We start from the raw sequence: 16,998 nt of genomic DNA, 5'->3' as shown, positions 1-16,998 counted from the left end.
ATTAGAGAAAGAGCCTTTCTCTTGAATATCCTCTTGAAGGTTCACCAGAGTCTAAGTGGACTTAGAAGGATAGGCAAGCCTTCTGTCTCAGTAAGAAGAAACCAGTAAAGCTAACCATGGTAAAGAAATTAGGACGCAGCTCACCTGGTTGTGACCAGGGTACCAGCAATAGCTGATAGAGAGTGGGGCAGTAACAAGCAGTCTTGTAAAACCTAGCCAGAAGGCAGCTCAGGAAAGTCAAAAGAAGTAGACAGCTTGCCTTTACTGACCAGGTATGGTGATTCCTTACCCAGCAACTACTTGGTATAAGTGAAACCAGGAATACTCCCGGATGCTGAGCAGATGTAATGGAATAGCCCCAGGATTCCTTCTAGTACCAAACAAGTACAGTGGTAGCCAGATTTCTATCACCCCTTCCTTAAAGGCTACTTTTTCCACAGCCTGCCTGTGTAGAAGTTCCCAGCCCCTGCAAGGGGGAAGAAATTAACTGTGAGGTGGGGGTGAGCAAACGTACGAAGGAAATGTCGACCTTAAGGGAAAAGGTCTTTGCCTTGAGCTGGTGAAGGAAAGAGACTAGTCCTGTGCCTGTAATGTAATGAGGTCTCTGAAGTGTTAATACTTTCTGCAACTGTCAATCAAGCATTTCTGAACTGTATCCTACAGCTTAACTGCTTGGACTTCAAGGGGCAGGGGAGATGAAGTGTTCCTGTCCCAGAAGAGGACATCATACTTCCCCACAAAGTATGGTTAATACCCCCTTTGCCATATTTTTGATGCCAGATCAAAATGTGTTCATTTGCCCACATGCTTTAAATGGGACGATGATGATCAGAATGTTTTGCTGCTTTAGCTGCCTCTGAACTGTTTTATCCTGAGGATTTTGTTTTTATTTTATGTCTCTACAACTGCTTTGGCCAGATCTCCAAGGAAATTAAAATATATTTTAAATAAATAACAAAAAACAGTGGAGGATAGGTAAAGTAAACTTCCAAATGTATCAACCATTAACAGAACCAAGAAAGTGAGTGAGCAGCAAGAAAGAGGTTGTGAGATAATGGAAGAATCTGTGGTGGTAGAGCCTGCTGTACCAATTGTTAAAGTCTGTTTTGTGAGCTGGGACTTGCTAGACCTGGCCATTTGCCAAAGCTTTGTGCACAGTCCCATTATCAGCGGAAATAGGTGGTTCCAAAAAAAAGCCCTTTAGTCACTGAGTTCTACTGATTTTTCAGCAGCTATCATGCTCCTGTTGTGGGATTCAATGGCATTGTTAAAATGAATAGCACAAGTCTCCTTTCATCAATGGAAATATATAACAGTTCCCACCTAATGCAGCAAGGAAAGGGTATTAAATACAAAGGAAAATGTTAACTTGTTATTTTAAAATATAGGCTGAGATTGTAATAACATGAAGGATATGAAGTTGAAGGCTTTCATGGCTGGCATCCATAGTTTTTTGTGGGGCTTTTTGGCTATGTGACCATGTCTGGAAGAGTTTATTCCTGATGTTTCGCTTGCATCTGTGACATGAAAGATAGGTTGCCAGAAGGAAAAAAAACAAAAAACAAAACTAAACACACACACACACACACACACACACACACACACACACACACACAACCCCAAACAGTTCTGCTTCCATGACAGACATTTCAAACAGTGCTCTTTGCTGTAATTATTATTATAGTATAATATCTCATATCTATAGCAGCTATGTACTTTTAGAATATGATCTCTTAAATGTTCAGGCTGATGTGGATCAACAATCCCTAAGGATAAATACAGACATGACTCTCCCTCTGCTTTTTTTTTTAAAGAAACAAAGCTATTTTGAAAGCAAAATTTCCAGGAGACTGCTCTTTTGGAGAAGCCAGCTCTGCACAGTGTGGACTGGCTGGCACCATGTGATGCAACCAGGAAACAGCTACCCAAATTTCCAGAGTAGCTCTGCATTTTATTTCTTTTTTAAAGGGAAACATTTTCTTAAATTAGATGAAAAAGATAAAAAAATATTTTTTGTCACGTTCAGTCAGGGATTCTGGAAGTTTTCATTTTACAAACCGTATTCCAAGATCTGGATTTAAAAATGAAGGAATGACCTTTAAAAAAAAAAGCCAGACAGACTACTTAAAAACTAATGGTAAGACTAACGGTTGAGCTAGCATTTGATTGAGAGTATTGCATTGCCTATCTTTAATTCCTGCTGCAATGCCCAAGTGGGCACTAGACTCTCTTTTTACATTGGCTTTGTCTCCACTCCTGAAGCCTCCTCTGTAAATAAAGATGCAGTCCAAAATCCAGTTGTTATCAGCTATTGCAAAGCTACTAAATCAATAGGAAGCCAACATGTTTGTAAGTTCTTTTGACTCAGAAAATCTATTGTAGTTGGGACTAACAACAAGATTTAAGCCAGAATCTTCAAAATTTAAACAAAATTTAAATCTTCCCTCTGCAATCTGAAGTAGGGCAGTCCATTTAACCAACTTAATATTCCATAGTCTCATTCTGCTGAATATCTAGTCTGAGCCTCATTCTCTGGAATGAATGCAATGAAAAGAAAAGAAAAATATACAACTCTGGAAACAAAAATATATACACTTAGTCAACAAAAGAACTATTTAGATGAAAGGTGGCCATGTGCTGAAGGTCAGAGGGCTGCTTTTGGCACTTCCCAAACCTCAGAGTGCTGCACCAGCAAGATTTGTAGTGACCAGAGGTGATGCTTCTGGTGACCATAATTTAGTTCTGTCAGGATCAAAGGCTGCATCCTCATTGCAGAAATAATCCAGTTTGACACTGCTTTCACTGCTATGGCTCAGTGCTATGGAATTCTGCGAACTGGGGTATTTAGGTAGTTCTGGTGCCACAACAAACTACAGTTCTCAGAATTCCATAGCACTGAGCTATGGCCTGTTACAGTGGTGTTGAACCAGATTATCTCTGCAGTGTGGACACAGCCTTTGATCCTGACAGAACTAAATTCTGGTCACCAGAAACATCACTTTTGATGCAACAAGATTCCCTCTACCCCATCATCTCAGTCACTGATACAAATGTTGAAGAGTAATTGCCCTTGGACTCTCAGGCACACCACTCAAGACTGCCAAAGGGCTGGATGTAGCCCACAGATAGTACAATTCTTATTCCTTCTTATCCTAATTGTGGTAAGTGACCTCTTCTCCTTTGCAAAGTAAAAATATAAAGAGCTATAGCTATCGGGCTGGACCTGTCTTCTGGCTGCCACATATGTTAGATGGTAAGCAGTGGAGAATGGCAGCAAAGTGTAGAAGGACAGAGCTGTGGTATGTACCATGCAACCCATACTCCTAGTCAGCTTTCTCCCAAGTTCAGTGATACAAAGTGACTCACTGTCAATGTCAAAGTAAGGCTCAACATCTGTACATTTATTTATTTATTTATTAAAATACTTAATCCCATCCGGTGCCTAAAGATCTCAGGTTGGCATAAGACATGCATAGAGAGCAACAGTTCCCACTTAGGTTTTTACACTCTCTCATCAATTGAACTTTTACCCTTTATAGCCTTGCAGTTGAATGTAAGAGGTACTTCCATTTTAAAAAGTTTTGCTTTTGATGTGGGATGGATATCATTTTTGATGTTTCAGCTGCGATGTTGCAGTCATCAAGAAGTCTACTTCTGCGTGTGTAGACCTATGGGGAGGGCCAGAGTCTGACTTACAGGCATTTTAGAAACAATGATTATTAGTTAGCATGGGTGAACAAGTTCATAAGCAAATGCTCATTCCAAGCAGGGAGGCTACTTTGTTTCTTGTCTTCATTATGGTCTTGTTTGCACTATGGCACTAAGACCCTTCAATGACCTGCTTGTTAACATATTCCCCAGGTGCCCAATGTACTTTAACATTTATATGACCTCATAGAGCATCCTGCATTGCCACTGCTTTGTTGCCCATCAGCATGCACATCACATGTGTATGCAAATATCCTTAATTCAAGCATAAATCAACATTCAGTTTGAACAAGCCCTTTGACTAATAAGGCTTTTACTTCATCCTGCCAAGCAGTACTACCACAGAGTGCCAGTGAAAAAAATAAAATCTTGTTTTTATTTCACTCTGCCTGTGTTGCTGTGATGAAATAAGGTCAAGATGAGTGGTTCATTTTCTGGATATTGGTCTGATGGTGTGTGACACCACTCATTTACTGCTCATATATAGAACTTAACTGTGCCCAGCTGAGTGCTGCAAAAAGTCTGCTTATCTCTCATTTGTTCCTCTCTGCTCCCAATTTCAGCTATTTATTCCAAAGGAATTTTTTTAAAGGAGGGAGATCTCTGATGCTGTATGCAGCAGTTTCCAAATCTCTCTTGAACCACTGGATGCAAAATCCACAGCCATACTTTTGATTTTAAAAAGCAGTGATGGGTATACATAGATAACAATACTGATCACTGGCAGGAGCTGCACAATTGATTGACAGAATGATGTGAGCTTTTAAGAATGAGTTCTTTCCATTCTAATACAGTGCTCCTGCCCCGAAGAAGTGTGCTTAAAAACTGTAGTGGCTTAAAAGCATCTCAGTTTGATAATGTATTCTGATCAAGCCAAGACAGGGAGGTTATAGGTGCCTTTAGAAAGACTTTTATTGTGTCATCACCCTCCTTCATTTGTGGAAGGTAAGAGAAACCCAGACATCATCTTTCATCCAAAACAATCCAGCATTGCCCACCATTTCTTCCAACTTTTTTAATACCACCAAAAATCCGTTATGGAGAAAAAGATGAAATAGCTGCACAATATCAATTTTTATTGGTAGTGCTGGGAACGGTCTGCCTTGTACTATCCCAGAACTCAGCCACATCCTGAGTCAGCAACCACTTGATGAAGCAATTACTGAGAGAGAACCACATGCTGTCTTTCTTTACTCTCTGAAAGCGCTATAGCCAGGTCTCCATGAGGTCGAAGGACAGTGACATGGGTTGCTGTAGATAAGAGATAGAAATTGCGTGGCCCTTTAGACATTGCTGAACTGCAGGTCCCTGCAGGCCTGGTCTGCATAGCCAGTGAGAAGGAATACTAAAAGCTGTAATGCCACAACATCTGCAAGACCTCACAATTCCCAACCTCATTGCAAACTAAGCTAGAGAAACTCGTTAAGGGGAAACATAAAGCTGTATGTTGTACCCTAAAGGTACCTGATCCTGTCTGATTTTGGAAACTATAAAGTGTCATCTCTGTTTAGTACTTGGATGGGAGACTGCCAATGAATACTAGGTGCTGTAGGCTATATTTAAGAGGAAGGAACTAGCAAAACCATCTCTGAGTATTCTTTGTCCAAGAAAACCCTATGAAATTTATGGGCTCACTATATGTTGACAAATTACTTGAAGGCACACATGTTGCTGAAAACTGTACAATTTACTTAAATATCTATACAAGTTCAAAATTTGACATTTAGTACAGAAATCAGGGCAAGTAGTTCATCTTTCATTTTGTTAAAAATCCTCACCAAGTTTCTAGGCCATATATCTATTAATTCAGGCTTGGAAGTATATCAGATGACTGGTAAAAGCTGTGCAAGATTCCTGCTAGTGAGAAAGCACAGGAAGTAATCCTCTTATCCTTCTGCATGAAATCCAGAAGCAGAATCAATACTGTGAATATCCTTATTTGCATGACAAGTTGAATAAACTGAAGTCTTTGATTTAACATATACATTTGGGATTCCTTTAGCAAGTTTGGTTTGTTCTGCAGTATTGAGATAGCAGAACCAGTTTTAGTGGACTCAGGATCAGGGAAGAATTTGACACTGCAAGTTCAACTACTAGCTCAAAGCCTTTTATACACATTGCCATGTTTCCAGGACAAGAGACTACTGTTAGGACAGAATACAGAGAAACAGAATGCTTTCTGATTGGCCAGGGGGTCAGGCAAGGCTGCATTTTATCACCCTATCTGTTTAACTTGTATGCTGAACTTATACTAGACTTGGAGTAAGAAGGTGTGAAAATTGAGGTAGGAACACCAACTATTTAAGAAAGGCAGATGACACCATACTACCAGCAGGAAATAGCGAAGACTTTGAACAATTATTGAAGAATGTCAAGGAGGAAAATGCAAAGGTAGGTATACATTTGAAAACAAAAATAACAATTACAGACGATATACATAACTTTAAAGTTGAAAATGAAGACACTGAAAATGAAAAAAGTTTGTGAAGTCAAAGGCTTTCATGGCTGGCATCCATGGTTTTTTGTGGGTTTTTCGGGCTATGTGGCCATGTTCTAGAAAATTTTCTTCCTGATGTTTCACCAGCATCTGTGGCTGGCATCTTCAGAGAAAGTTCAAGATATTTTATATTTTGGCTCAGTTATTAAACAGAATGGAGACTGGACTCAAGAAACCAGAAGAGGATGAGGACTTGGAAGGGCAGTTATGAAGGAACTAGATAAGATCCTGACGTGCAAAGATATATAATTGAATACTAAAGTTAGGATTGTCCATGCCATTCTATTTTCAGTTTCTATGAATGTTTGTGAAAGCTGGACAGAGAAGAAGGCTGAGGGGAAGAAAATCAACTCATTTGAAATGTGGTGCTGGAGAGGAGTTCTACAGACACCAAGGACTACTAAAAAGACAAATAAAGCAATTGAAGCTTAAACTCTCCCTAGAATCCAGGACTGCTAAACTATGGGGCCATTCAGACTACCATTTAACCTGGTTCAGGATTTGAAATTTGCACATGAAGTTCATATTGGGCCTGATTCTGTCACAATCCATGTCGAGGCTTGCACAAGGAAATGCCCCTTACCCTGGGGTATCCAGAATTGGGCTAAAATCTGTCTTTTCCCAAAAGACCTGGGTTCCACGAAATATGAACTTGCCCTCGATCATGTTCGGGGAAAATTCAGGGAGGGATTAAGGTCAGAGGGCAGGCAGAGGTCAGAGCATTCCCTCCCCTCATCTGAGGGGAGGGGCAGGAAGAGGAGGAGGAAGAAAGAGCTGAAGGACTGGAGGCTGAGAGGAGGCAAAAGGGGAAATCAGGGTGACTTTTGGGCTGCAAAGGGCTGTAAGAGGGAGAGGGAGTGGAGAAAGTGATAATGGAGGAGGAGGAAGAGGAGGAGGGAGCCTTGGGAAGAAGGGAGCCATGGAGGGCATTCTCTAATGGAGCAGGAGGAGGAGGAGGAGGAGGAAGGAGCCAGGGCAGCTTGGGAGGGGAGGGTTGGAGGGAAAGAGGAGGAGGAGGATTGCCCAGGGAAATAGGGCTGTGGGGCTAAGCCGGGGGATGTAGGGAAATCCAGCTGCAGCAGAAGGAGCCTCTTTTATTTCTGACAATTTATGCGCATGATTTTTTGGGTGACATGTCTGTGTGCTTGCTTGTGCTTTATTTCCTCTTGCTCCTGGATTATTATTATTATTATTATTATTATTATTATTATTATTTGTGTTATATGCGGATGCTACAGTCAGAATGCCTGCGCTGCATTTCCCTTTTATTCCCAATTGATTCCATGGGTCTACTTTAGTTGGAACTAACAGGTCACTCTCTCTCAGACTCAGTGGAAGGTAATGGCAAAGCCCCTCTGAAGAGAATGTCAGCAGGAGGAAAAGGGTCAGTTCAGTTCAGGTCAAAGGCAGGGCACAAACGGAGCTCCCATCAGGCACCTTCCCCCCTTTTTTTATTTTTAAAAATTATTTTGACAAAATATGCACATGGTTTTTTTTTTTCTTGAGGCAGATATAGATAGATAGAACATGGCTAGCTGCTTGTTCACTTTCCCTTCTATTTGCTGGCTTCCAGCAAAGGGGAAATCTTGCAAAGGGCTAGACTTTTTTTCCTTTGTGAATCAATGCTATAATTCGAATGTTACATTTGTTGCTCTTGTCAATTAGGCAACTGGCAAAACGATACATGCTTTTGCTACTGTCTCTAAGCAATTCACAGGTAGCCTTTTAAAAGCAAAAAAGAATGCATGACAATCGCATCCTTTTCTGGCATTTCCGAGGTGAGGAATTTATTATTATTATTATTATTATTATTATTATTATTATTATTATTACATGTGTAAGAGACATTCTGGGGTGGCAAGGAGCTGGGGATACAAGATGCATTAGCTTGCATTTTGGGGTTGAAAATGGGGCCAAGGGCAGATCATAACCTACACTGACCCAAATGCCCCCTCCCCCACAAAAGATATTTTAAATTTTGACAAAATGTGCACACTTTGGGGCATTTTGTGCATGGCCCTTTAAAAAAGAAGGGGGGAGAACACTTCTGATGCCCCTGCAAACGTCACCTATGACGATCGCTTGGTTGACAGCAGGCGCCTTCAAGTTAAACCCGATAAGGCATTCGGGTTAAAATGCCTCTCAAATCTAGTGGGCACTTGCTGAGAGATTCGGGGGAGGGGCATCCGGATCTACCCAGTTCCACCCACATTAACTGGGCCAGTGGGAATGGGGCCTGAGACTGTCATACTTTGGCCATATCATGAGGAAAGATGACTTACTAGAAATGTGATTAATACTTGGTAAGGTAGAAGGCAGTAGGAAAAGAGGACGACCGCATTACAGATGAATTTCAAGGAAGCCATGATCCTGAGTCTGCAAGACATGAGCATGGCTGTTGATAATAGGGGGACTTGGATGTCTCTCTGTAAGTCAAAGTTGACCTGACAGCAGTTAATAAAAAATGTATCAATACACATGCAGATCTGTGAATGGCCATGTGATATATTCCCTGAAAAATGAGGCATCAGAATAAAGTTTGACTGCACATTTGGAAAACCATTCTGCATTCCAAATTTGAATCTAAACTCAATGGCTTTTAAGGGTAGGGGGAATAAGTTTTAAGGTGGAAGGAGATGCTTCCTAGCTCTCCAGATGTTGTTGGATTGTAAATCTCAGCTGCCCTAGGAGCTGGGAGTTGCAGTTCAACATGACCAGAGGAGCACAGAATTCCTCTGCCTACGCTAAGGAAAGTTAGATTTCTAAGTCTTGACAACATTACAAAAGAACCACATGGGGAAAGTATACATCTCTATGGGTCATTTTTATGCTCTGGAATATATGCCCATGTTAAAGAAGCCCATAGTGTTCCTTAAGATTTTTTTTTTTTTTGTGTGTCATGCTTTTCTCCAGATTAGAGATCAGCTGCACTGCCTAGGCACCAAGAGCCACAGAGCTCTGGGAAAGTGTGTTGATAGCAAAACAATGCCAAGGATAAACAAATGTGCCCTATTGTGGCTGTTTATTTCCTTTGCTGTTTCTATGGTTTCGCTGACAGTCTATTTTCTTTTACTGACGGGTTGATGTGGGTATTTAGATCTGAGAGATGTGTTACACAAAATATAAACTAGAATACCAGCAACTTATACTGATGTTTGTTCTTCAGGAATTCAGGGATAAAACATTTAGGGCAGTATGCAGCAAAGCAGTGGACTCTTATGAGAGAAGAATCTGAGAAGCTTAAGCCTAACTGTTAACAAGACAAAGAGCAAACCTATATTCACTACGTTGCCTAAAATGCTCTCAATCTCATGATTGTTCCTTTACCATGCAATTAAAGATGTTGAATCAAAAGCTACTTCTGAGAAAGCAGATTACAGTTCTTCAGGCAAGATATTAGCCTAAAGAATGAACAATTTTAGCTATTTTCAAAAGAATAATTTAGGCATGATTGACAAATTACCCTGATCCAGCAAACAGTGATGTTTACATTGATTGTCAATTAGAAATAAATTTCCAGCCTTCTGACTCTAACTAAATTTGCCAGATAGAGCTATCTCTCCATTTTTCCCTATGGAAAAAAGACAAATGTTTGCTAACCATAACATTCAAGTCCAGCTCCAGACATCTAACATCGCATTGTTTAGAGCTGGCAGACTTTTCTCTTGCCTGATTTCTTCTTGCCAGTTCTCGACAACCATCTTTAGGACCATGCAATGTCCTGGCCAGTTAATAATTGGAAATGAGGAGACAGATGTGCTGCTGGTGGCAGCAGTCACCGGATATACCAAAAGGAAAAAGTGTAATTACCGGTGCTTGTGGGAGTCCACTGGGTTCTGCCACCTTTAAAAGGAACTATAGTTTTTTACAAGCCACTGGTTCTCAACCTTCAGTCTTCCAGATCTTTTCAACTCACAGAATCTCTGAATATTGCCCATGCTGACTGAGTGTCCTGGGAGTTCAGGTGTCAAGGAGCCCAAGGACCAAAGATTTAATCAAACGTTGTTCCAAATTTGTCTCTTTGGAGATGCACATTTGATGCTAAGATATAGACAGTGTTATAGAACTAACATGTGAACTTCTCATCATGACCGTCCCCTATGTCCCCAATCCCAGGAAATATCCAGGTGGCTTCACAGATGCATATCAATAAACCAGGATGAGCAGTTTTTAGCTGCACCAGTAGGAACAGTCATTGCAAACGCAGTCATTCATAATAGCACATTCAAGACCAATCCATTCCAAATATCTTGTATTACACCAAGAGCAACTCAGAACAACTTATTCTTGCAGGGGAAGATCACTTTCTTACCAGCTACTATGAGGACTGCAGTTAAACTCAGGGGAAACAGGAAACAGGGATGTTGCAGATAATGTCAACTTTCCTACTCAAAAGGTCTCAGGACACTGACCCTGAAAACTTGGCTTCATTGCACCACTACCTGGTGAAAAGAGAACCCAGATGCTGGAGTGGAAGGAGTAAGGCAGGAGTGGAAATCATGCAGTTCTTCAGATATTGTTGGCCTGGCAGTCCAAACACATACAAAATAATGCTAGAGGTGAATGTAATTGCTAAATATACACAACATAAATCAATATGTATTCAAAGAGTTATGCCTTTTTCAGCATACCAAAGATATAAAGGGATTCTGTAGCATCTTTGAAACTTAGAAAAAGAAATTTCTAGCACAAGCTTTTGTGGTCTCAAGTCCACTTCATCAGGTGCCTTCATGGACTTGACTAGAAATCAATTTGGAAAGCACATTCATATGATAAATGTAACAAATCTAAAGTATGCAGAATGCATTATATTGCAAGTGAAAGAACTATTGCATAACCATAAACTAGATGCAAAATGAGCAATGAATAGAATGGTAATAAAATGTGAATGTAAATAAAAGATACTGTTGTTCAAATCTGGCAGCGATCAAGACAGTAAATGTCTGGAGGAGGCCCTCACCTGGATATGAACCAGGGATCTTCAAGATTGGTTGAAATTGAATATTTAGAAATCCTGTATGTTCAATTTAAATATTGAAGCAACATTTTAGTTTTTATTGCACATATTTCCTTCCTGCTTTGTAGTGCTAACCTTTATTTACATTCATATATTATTACAATTATGCTCATTTCTTGTTTTGCATGTGGTTTATAATTATTTGGGGGGGTGCATTGATTCTGGGTTCCTGTGTTCCTATATGGCAGCCACTTGAGGTCTCTTTCAGTCAATGATTCTATGATTTCACCCATGTTATTCATAATAACCTCATTCAATCCAGTAGTTCTTTCACTTGCAACATAATCGATGTTTGTTTTGTATACAACAGATTTTCTACACTTATCATATGGGCTTGCTTTGCATATTGAGTTATGTTGTACATTTTTCTTGCAGTTGTATGCTCCTCTAGCATTGTGTATGTGTTTGTGTGCTTGGCTTCCAACTGCTTTTTGTGTTATTTGGACTGGAAGTGGTGGAAGTTGGGAGTCGCAGTTCAACAGCATCTGGAAGGCCGCATGATTCCCACCTCCTAATCTAAAGACACTTAAAATCCTAAAGTAAAGGCATAGGTTTATAATAAATGTCTGTGGGAATTTATTATGGGTTTGCTGCTCTTGGGGGTGCAGTGGCTTAGTAAAGCTGTCAGTTCTGATAATTGGAAGATCAGAAGGTTGGCAGTTTGAGGCCCAAGTGCTGCATGATAGCGTGAGCTCCTGTCACTAGTCCCATCTTCTGCCAAACTAGCAGTTTGAAAGTATGCAAATACAAGTAGATAAAAAGGTATCACTTCAGTGGGAGGGTAGCAGAGTTCAGTGCAGTCATGCTGGCCACATGATCACCAGAGTAGTCCTCAGACAATGCTGGCTCTTCAGCTTAGTAACAGAGATGAGCACTACCCCCTACAGTCAGTTATGACTAGACATTCACGTCAAGGGACTACCTTTACCTTTTGCTGCTCTTCTACTATATGCCCTTTTGAGGCTGAATCCTCCCAGCTGCTAACACTCAAGCAAGGGACTTTGGAACAGCCATTTAAACCACAACAAAAGGAATGGGGACTAAAGGGCTACTATTCTCTTCCATCACAGCCATGACTTTCAGTTCAGTTTATTCTTTCTAAACCTCTACAATAATTCTGTCTTTGTCTCCTCTAACCCACAAGCACTTGTCTCCCATGATGTTAACCAATCCACCAAAAGATGTGAGGTGGGAGATCTTTTCACATTTATTCTCTCTCTCATGACTGAACACTGAGATTTTATTGTTGAAGACATTGTTGTTAACCACCCTTAAGTCGATCTCGGCTCATGGTGACCCTGTAGATGATGCATAGGTTCTTGCATATTCATACCTGTGACCTCCTTAATTATAATATTACGTGACAGAATTTATTACAGGTTTGTTGCTCTTCTACTATATATATATACACTTTTCATAGCTGCTTATTCTCTTCAAGAACTGGAAAGTCACTTGATTGCTTATTTTAAAATTCTGCTCTTTCAGTGTTAGGAGAGGAAAGGGGCTGGCCCAGTGCAACTGGAACAAGAGGAACATGCTGAGATTGAACAGTTAATTTTTCTTGTCTTTTTCAATATACAGGTTCAAGACACAATCACCAGCATTGGTTGGATTTTGTACAATATACCTTCACAATAAATTACACTCCTTAAGATAAGATAAATTGCATTATACTAACTAGGAGATTGCTGCACATCGCTTGAAAACACAGATAAAAACATGCTAAAATCTGGACTAATGGGGCATCCCAAAAGCATGAGTGAGACATATTATAAATGTCATTATGAAGAGGCCCAGTAATAACTACACTTGTGACACAAATAAGGGACGGCTGCACCAATCCGATTTTAAAGGAGGGGTGTGTGTGTGTTTAAATTTCCTTTTTTGTCCAAATGCATGAAGATCATGACATACATACCACTAAGGAAGTCAGCCACAAAGCTTCAAAGCTTTATAAAATGGATAGATTTTCTTATAAGTATTCTAACCAACACTTATGTATCTGTGCTATTTAAAATACATAGTGGTTTCTTGACTGATTTGCCACGAAGGAGAGAAAACAAAACACTCTTCTCTTAAAAACCACATCACGCTCATGTGCTTATCGGAGGCAATGGCACATTTGTGCCGTTATGAGTTTCATCCTTTTTTTTTTTAATTTGTTTCAGCTGGAGCAGTCCTGCTTTGCTTGTGACACTAGCATGCATGACCCAAGCCAAAGGGGAAAATGAAAGATAGGGGGCATTTTCACGAGATGAGGAGAGATATGCCTCTCCTGGGCTGACAGTCTCATCAGCTTCAAAATGAAATATGACATGCAGAAGGACACACCAATAAAAGTAATTTATCCACTTAGAGCTTAGGGAAAAAAATTTCTTTTGGACTACAGCTCTCAGAATTCCTTCAAGCAGCATTCTATGAGACGTAGTTGAAAATAAATTTTCTAAGCTTTGGATGGGATACAAATATTCCTTTTACTGCCCAGGCTTTGGAGTGTTTGGTAATTTCAAGACGATATGCCTTATTCCAGTCTCCTTGCATCCGTTGCCCTCCAGACTGCATAATAATACCCATCATTCTTGACCTTTGGGAAAGGGTGCCCTGCTCTAGTAATGACATTCAGATGTAATTCCTCTTCCCACAGGCTATGCTGGATGGGCGTGATGGGAGTTGCAGTCCAATAATACCTGGAGGAGACCACATGTTCCCAGCGCTGTCATATTCCACTGAATGACAGAAAACCTATAGCACATCACTTGTATCTGAACTGCTTCATTTGCACAGTAAATGCATTAGACTCTGTTTCACTGTCTTCCGATGAGTTCCTACATGCACATCCCTGTCCTAACAGATACATCAACCCACAAGTGTATCTGTCAGTGCAGAGAGGAGGACAACCACACACAGAGGAGTACAGTATTATCCAAAATCCACAAAACAGTGATTCCTTTATTGGGCCAACCAAAATGCACATTATACATGTTGCTTTTGAAGCTCCACTGGCTTCTTCATTCGTCAAAAGTGTTAAAAATGATACAGGAGAAAGATGGAAAAATAAAATGATGATGTTAGTCATGGGCCTGCATTTGGCCATTACAATGGCTAATGAGGATATGGGAGAGACTACATCTGCACTGCAGAAATAATCCAGTTTGATGCCACTTGAACTGCCATGGCTCAAAGCGATGTCATTCTGTGAATTGAAGTTTGCTATGGCACCAGAGCAATCTGACAGAGATGGCTAAATGTCTCACAAAATGACAAATCTCAGAATAGCACTGAGCCATGGCAGTTCAAGTGGTGTCAAAATGGATTATTTCTGCAGTGTGGCTGCAACCAGGGAGAGGCAGGCAGCCCCAAAGAGAAGGTTCAACACAAAGGAAAGCCTTGCTTTTCCTCACAGAGGCCTTGTCCATCTTCCCCAGCTGTCCAGCCACCCAGATGGGCTTTTAAGCTGCCAGTGTGCTCAAAAGGGATTGGAGGGGACAGAATTTCATGACTAGCAACCCAAAGGTTGGGATTCGTGCTACAGCTGATCTATGAGTAAGGAACACTGGGCTGCAACCAGGTTGAGCAGATGTCCTTCTTTTCCGAAAACACCCTCCATTTCAACCTTCTGTCCAGGAGGAACTCCCAAATGTCCTCCATTTTGGGCAGGACACAGAACAGGGTGACCAGTCCTGTCCTCCTTTTCCAGGACATAGCCTCCATTTCAGCCTTTTGTCCAGGAGGAATCCACAAATGTCCTGTATTTTGAGCCTTGTTAAGAAGTATGGGTATAGATTTTCTATGAGTGTCCTGAGCTTTTCTTTTGTAATGCCCTCCATTTTTAGGACATGTCCTCCATTTCAACCAGGAGGAATCCCCAAATGTCCTCCATTCTGAGCCTGTCTAAGAAGCATGTAATTAAATTGATAAGAGTGCTTGGAATTTTCCTTTGGGTTGGGGTCCTCTATTTTTTCCTGACATGTGCTCAATTTTAACACTAAGCCTTGGCATTAAGGAGGACATCTGGTCACCCTGACTCCAGCCTGAGAAGAGAAGTTCAAAAGCAGAAGTGGTGGCTGGGAAGGACCCAGAGCCTGGATGGACAGACCCCCAGAGACCCCCTGCATCCCATTGCCCCCCAAACTCAAGGTGACCAGATGTCCTCAGCCCAGAGGAGGAGGAGGCATCGCAAAATGGAGGACCTTCCAGACAAATGGGAGGACAGGACCAAAGCAAAACTCAAAACACTCACAGAAATATATAGTCTGGCTCAGAAGGGAGGATATGTTAAAATCCCTCCTGGACAGAAGCTGGAAATGAAGGACCGTGTCCGGGAAAAGGAGGACCAAGCCTAGTCACCCTGCCCAAAGTACTAAAACAAATGACAGTACTTTCCCATAGAGAAACCATACTTGCCCATAGAGAATCACTGGAGAATACATCGCCAATGTTTTTTCTCTATGGGCAAGTATTCGCCAGTGATTCTCTATGGGCAAGTATGGTTTCCCTATGGGCAAGTACTGTCATTTGTTTTAGTACGTTCCCCCCAAAAGTGATAAGGCTGCAGGAATGCCTCCCACCTTTGCCTCTTTTCTTTCTCTCTCCCTCCCTCCCTCCTTTTTCCTTCCTTCCTTCCTTCCTTCCTTCCTTCCTTCCTTCCTCCCCTCCCCTCCCCTCCCCTCCCCTCCCTTCCATCCCGGGGTCCCTTCCATCTCTGCCCTCTTCCCTCCCGGCGGGGCTACTGACCCAGAAGATGAAGTTGAAGATGAAGAGCAAGAACTTGATGCAGCGCATCCCTCCTTGGACGCGACCCATGGCGGCTCCTGGGCTTCTTCTCTCCTCCTTCTGGAGCCGGGCGAGGAAGGGACCAGAGGCGCCTTTGCCACCAACCCAGGGAAGGGGGGGCTGCTTTTGCCGGCTGTTGCTGCTGTCCTTGCTGCTGCTTTCCACCAGAAGAGAGGGAAGGAAGGAGGAGAGGAGGGAGGAGGAGGAGGAGGAGGAGGAGGAGCTGGCAGCGGGGGGGCAGGTGCTGGCTTTCCTTCCTGCCCTCTGCTCCCTCGCGGCATCTCCTGCCCCATCTGGGTTCTGCATCCGCACGGCAGAAATAACCCGGTTTGACACCACTTGGGACTGCCATGGCTCCATGCTCTGCAATATCTGGGCCTGGTGGTGGGTGGGAAAAAAGGGAGGACCTGACCCAAAGGAAAAACTCAAAACCCTCACAGCGACCTAAAATGCATGCTTCTTGGGCTCAGAATGGAGGACATTTGGGGATTCCTTCTGGACATAAAGACCCTAAATCATATAGGAGGGGGAAAATTAAGACCATGTTAGTCCCAAGTCAGCATTTTGTAAAGACGTGGCTGTTCTTGGTTCAGGTGATATTGGAGGGACATTGCTGCAGGCAGGCCTCTCTTCCTCCGGGAGGAAAAACAAAGTTCTACTAGCAAGACCAAAAGAGATGCTCCTCTTGAGATCCAAGTCGCCTCCATCCTTTGTGAAGCTACAAGCTCTTTTAAAGTGTTCTCTCTCTCTCTCTCTCTCTCTCACACACACACACACACACACACCCTGCCTCACATGGTTGTTGTAAGAATAAAGTAAGCAGGAAGGAAGCATTGCATGCTCACTGAAGAAAAAGGTTGTATATAAATGTTATTAACTGATAGTAATAAATGTTACAGCACAAATTGTGGACCTATCAGTATTTAGACCATCATTTGGTCTTTTCAACCCTAATATATAAGTCCATTAAAGTTGAGGGGTGGGTGGGTTGTATCTGATTCCA

General features: G+C 41.7%; 1 protein-coding gene across 1 annotated transcript in view; it reads right to left on the bottom strand.

The window, feature by feature from the left end:
• TSPAN2 (tetraspanin 2) overlaps positions 1–16,196 on the bottom strand; it is an 87,576-nt gene extending 71,380 nt beyond the window's left edge. Inside the window, exon 1 of the mRNA XM_042463512.1 lies at positions 15,957–16,196. Within this exon, the coding sequence (XP_042319446.1) occupies positions 15,957–16,025 (69 nt within the window). The 5' untranslated portion in view covers positions 16,026–16,196. The remainder of the gene's footprint in view (positions 1–15,956) is intronic.
• Between the last annotated feature and the right edge of the window lie 802 nt (positions 16,197–16,998).

This window comes from Sceloporus undulatus, chromosome 4 (assembly GCF_019175285.1).
Source record: "Sceloporus undulatus isolate JIND9_A2432 ecotype Alabama chromosome 4, SceUnd_v1.1, whole genome shotgun sequence".
Lineage (NCBI taxonomy): Eukaryota > Metazoa > Chordata > Lepidosauria > Squamata > Phrynosomatidae > Sceloporus > Sceloporus undulatus.
Note: the sequence above shows the minus strand (reverse complement) of the source record. Positions and strands in the feature narration are given on the sequence as shown.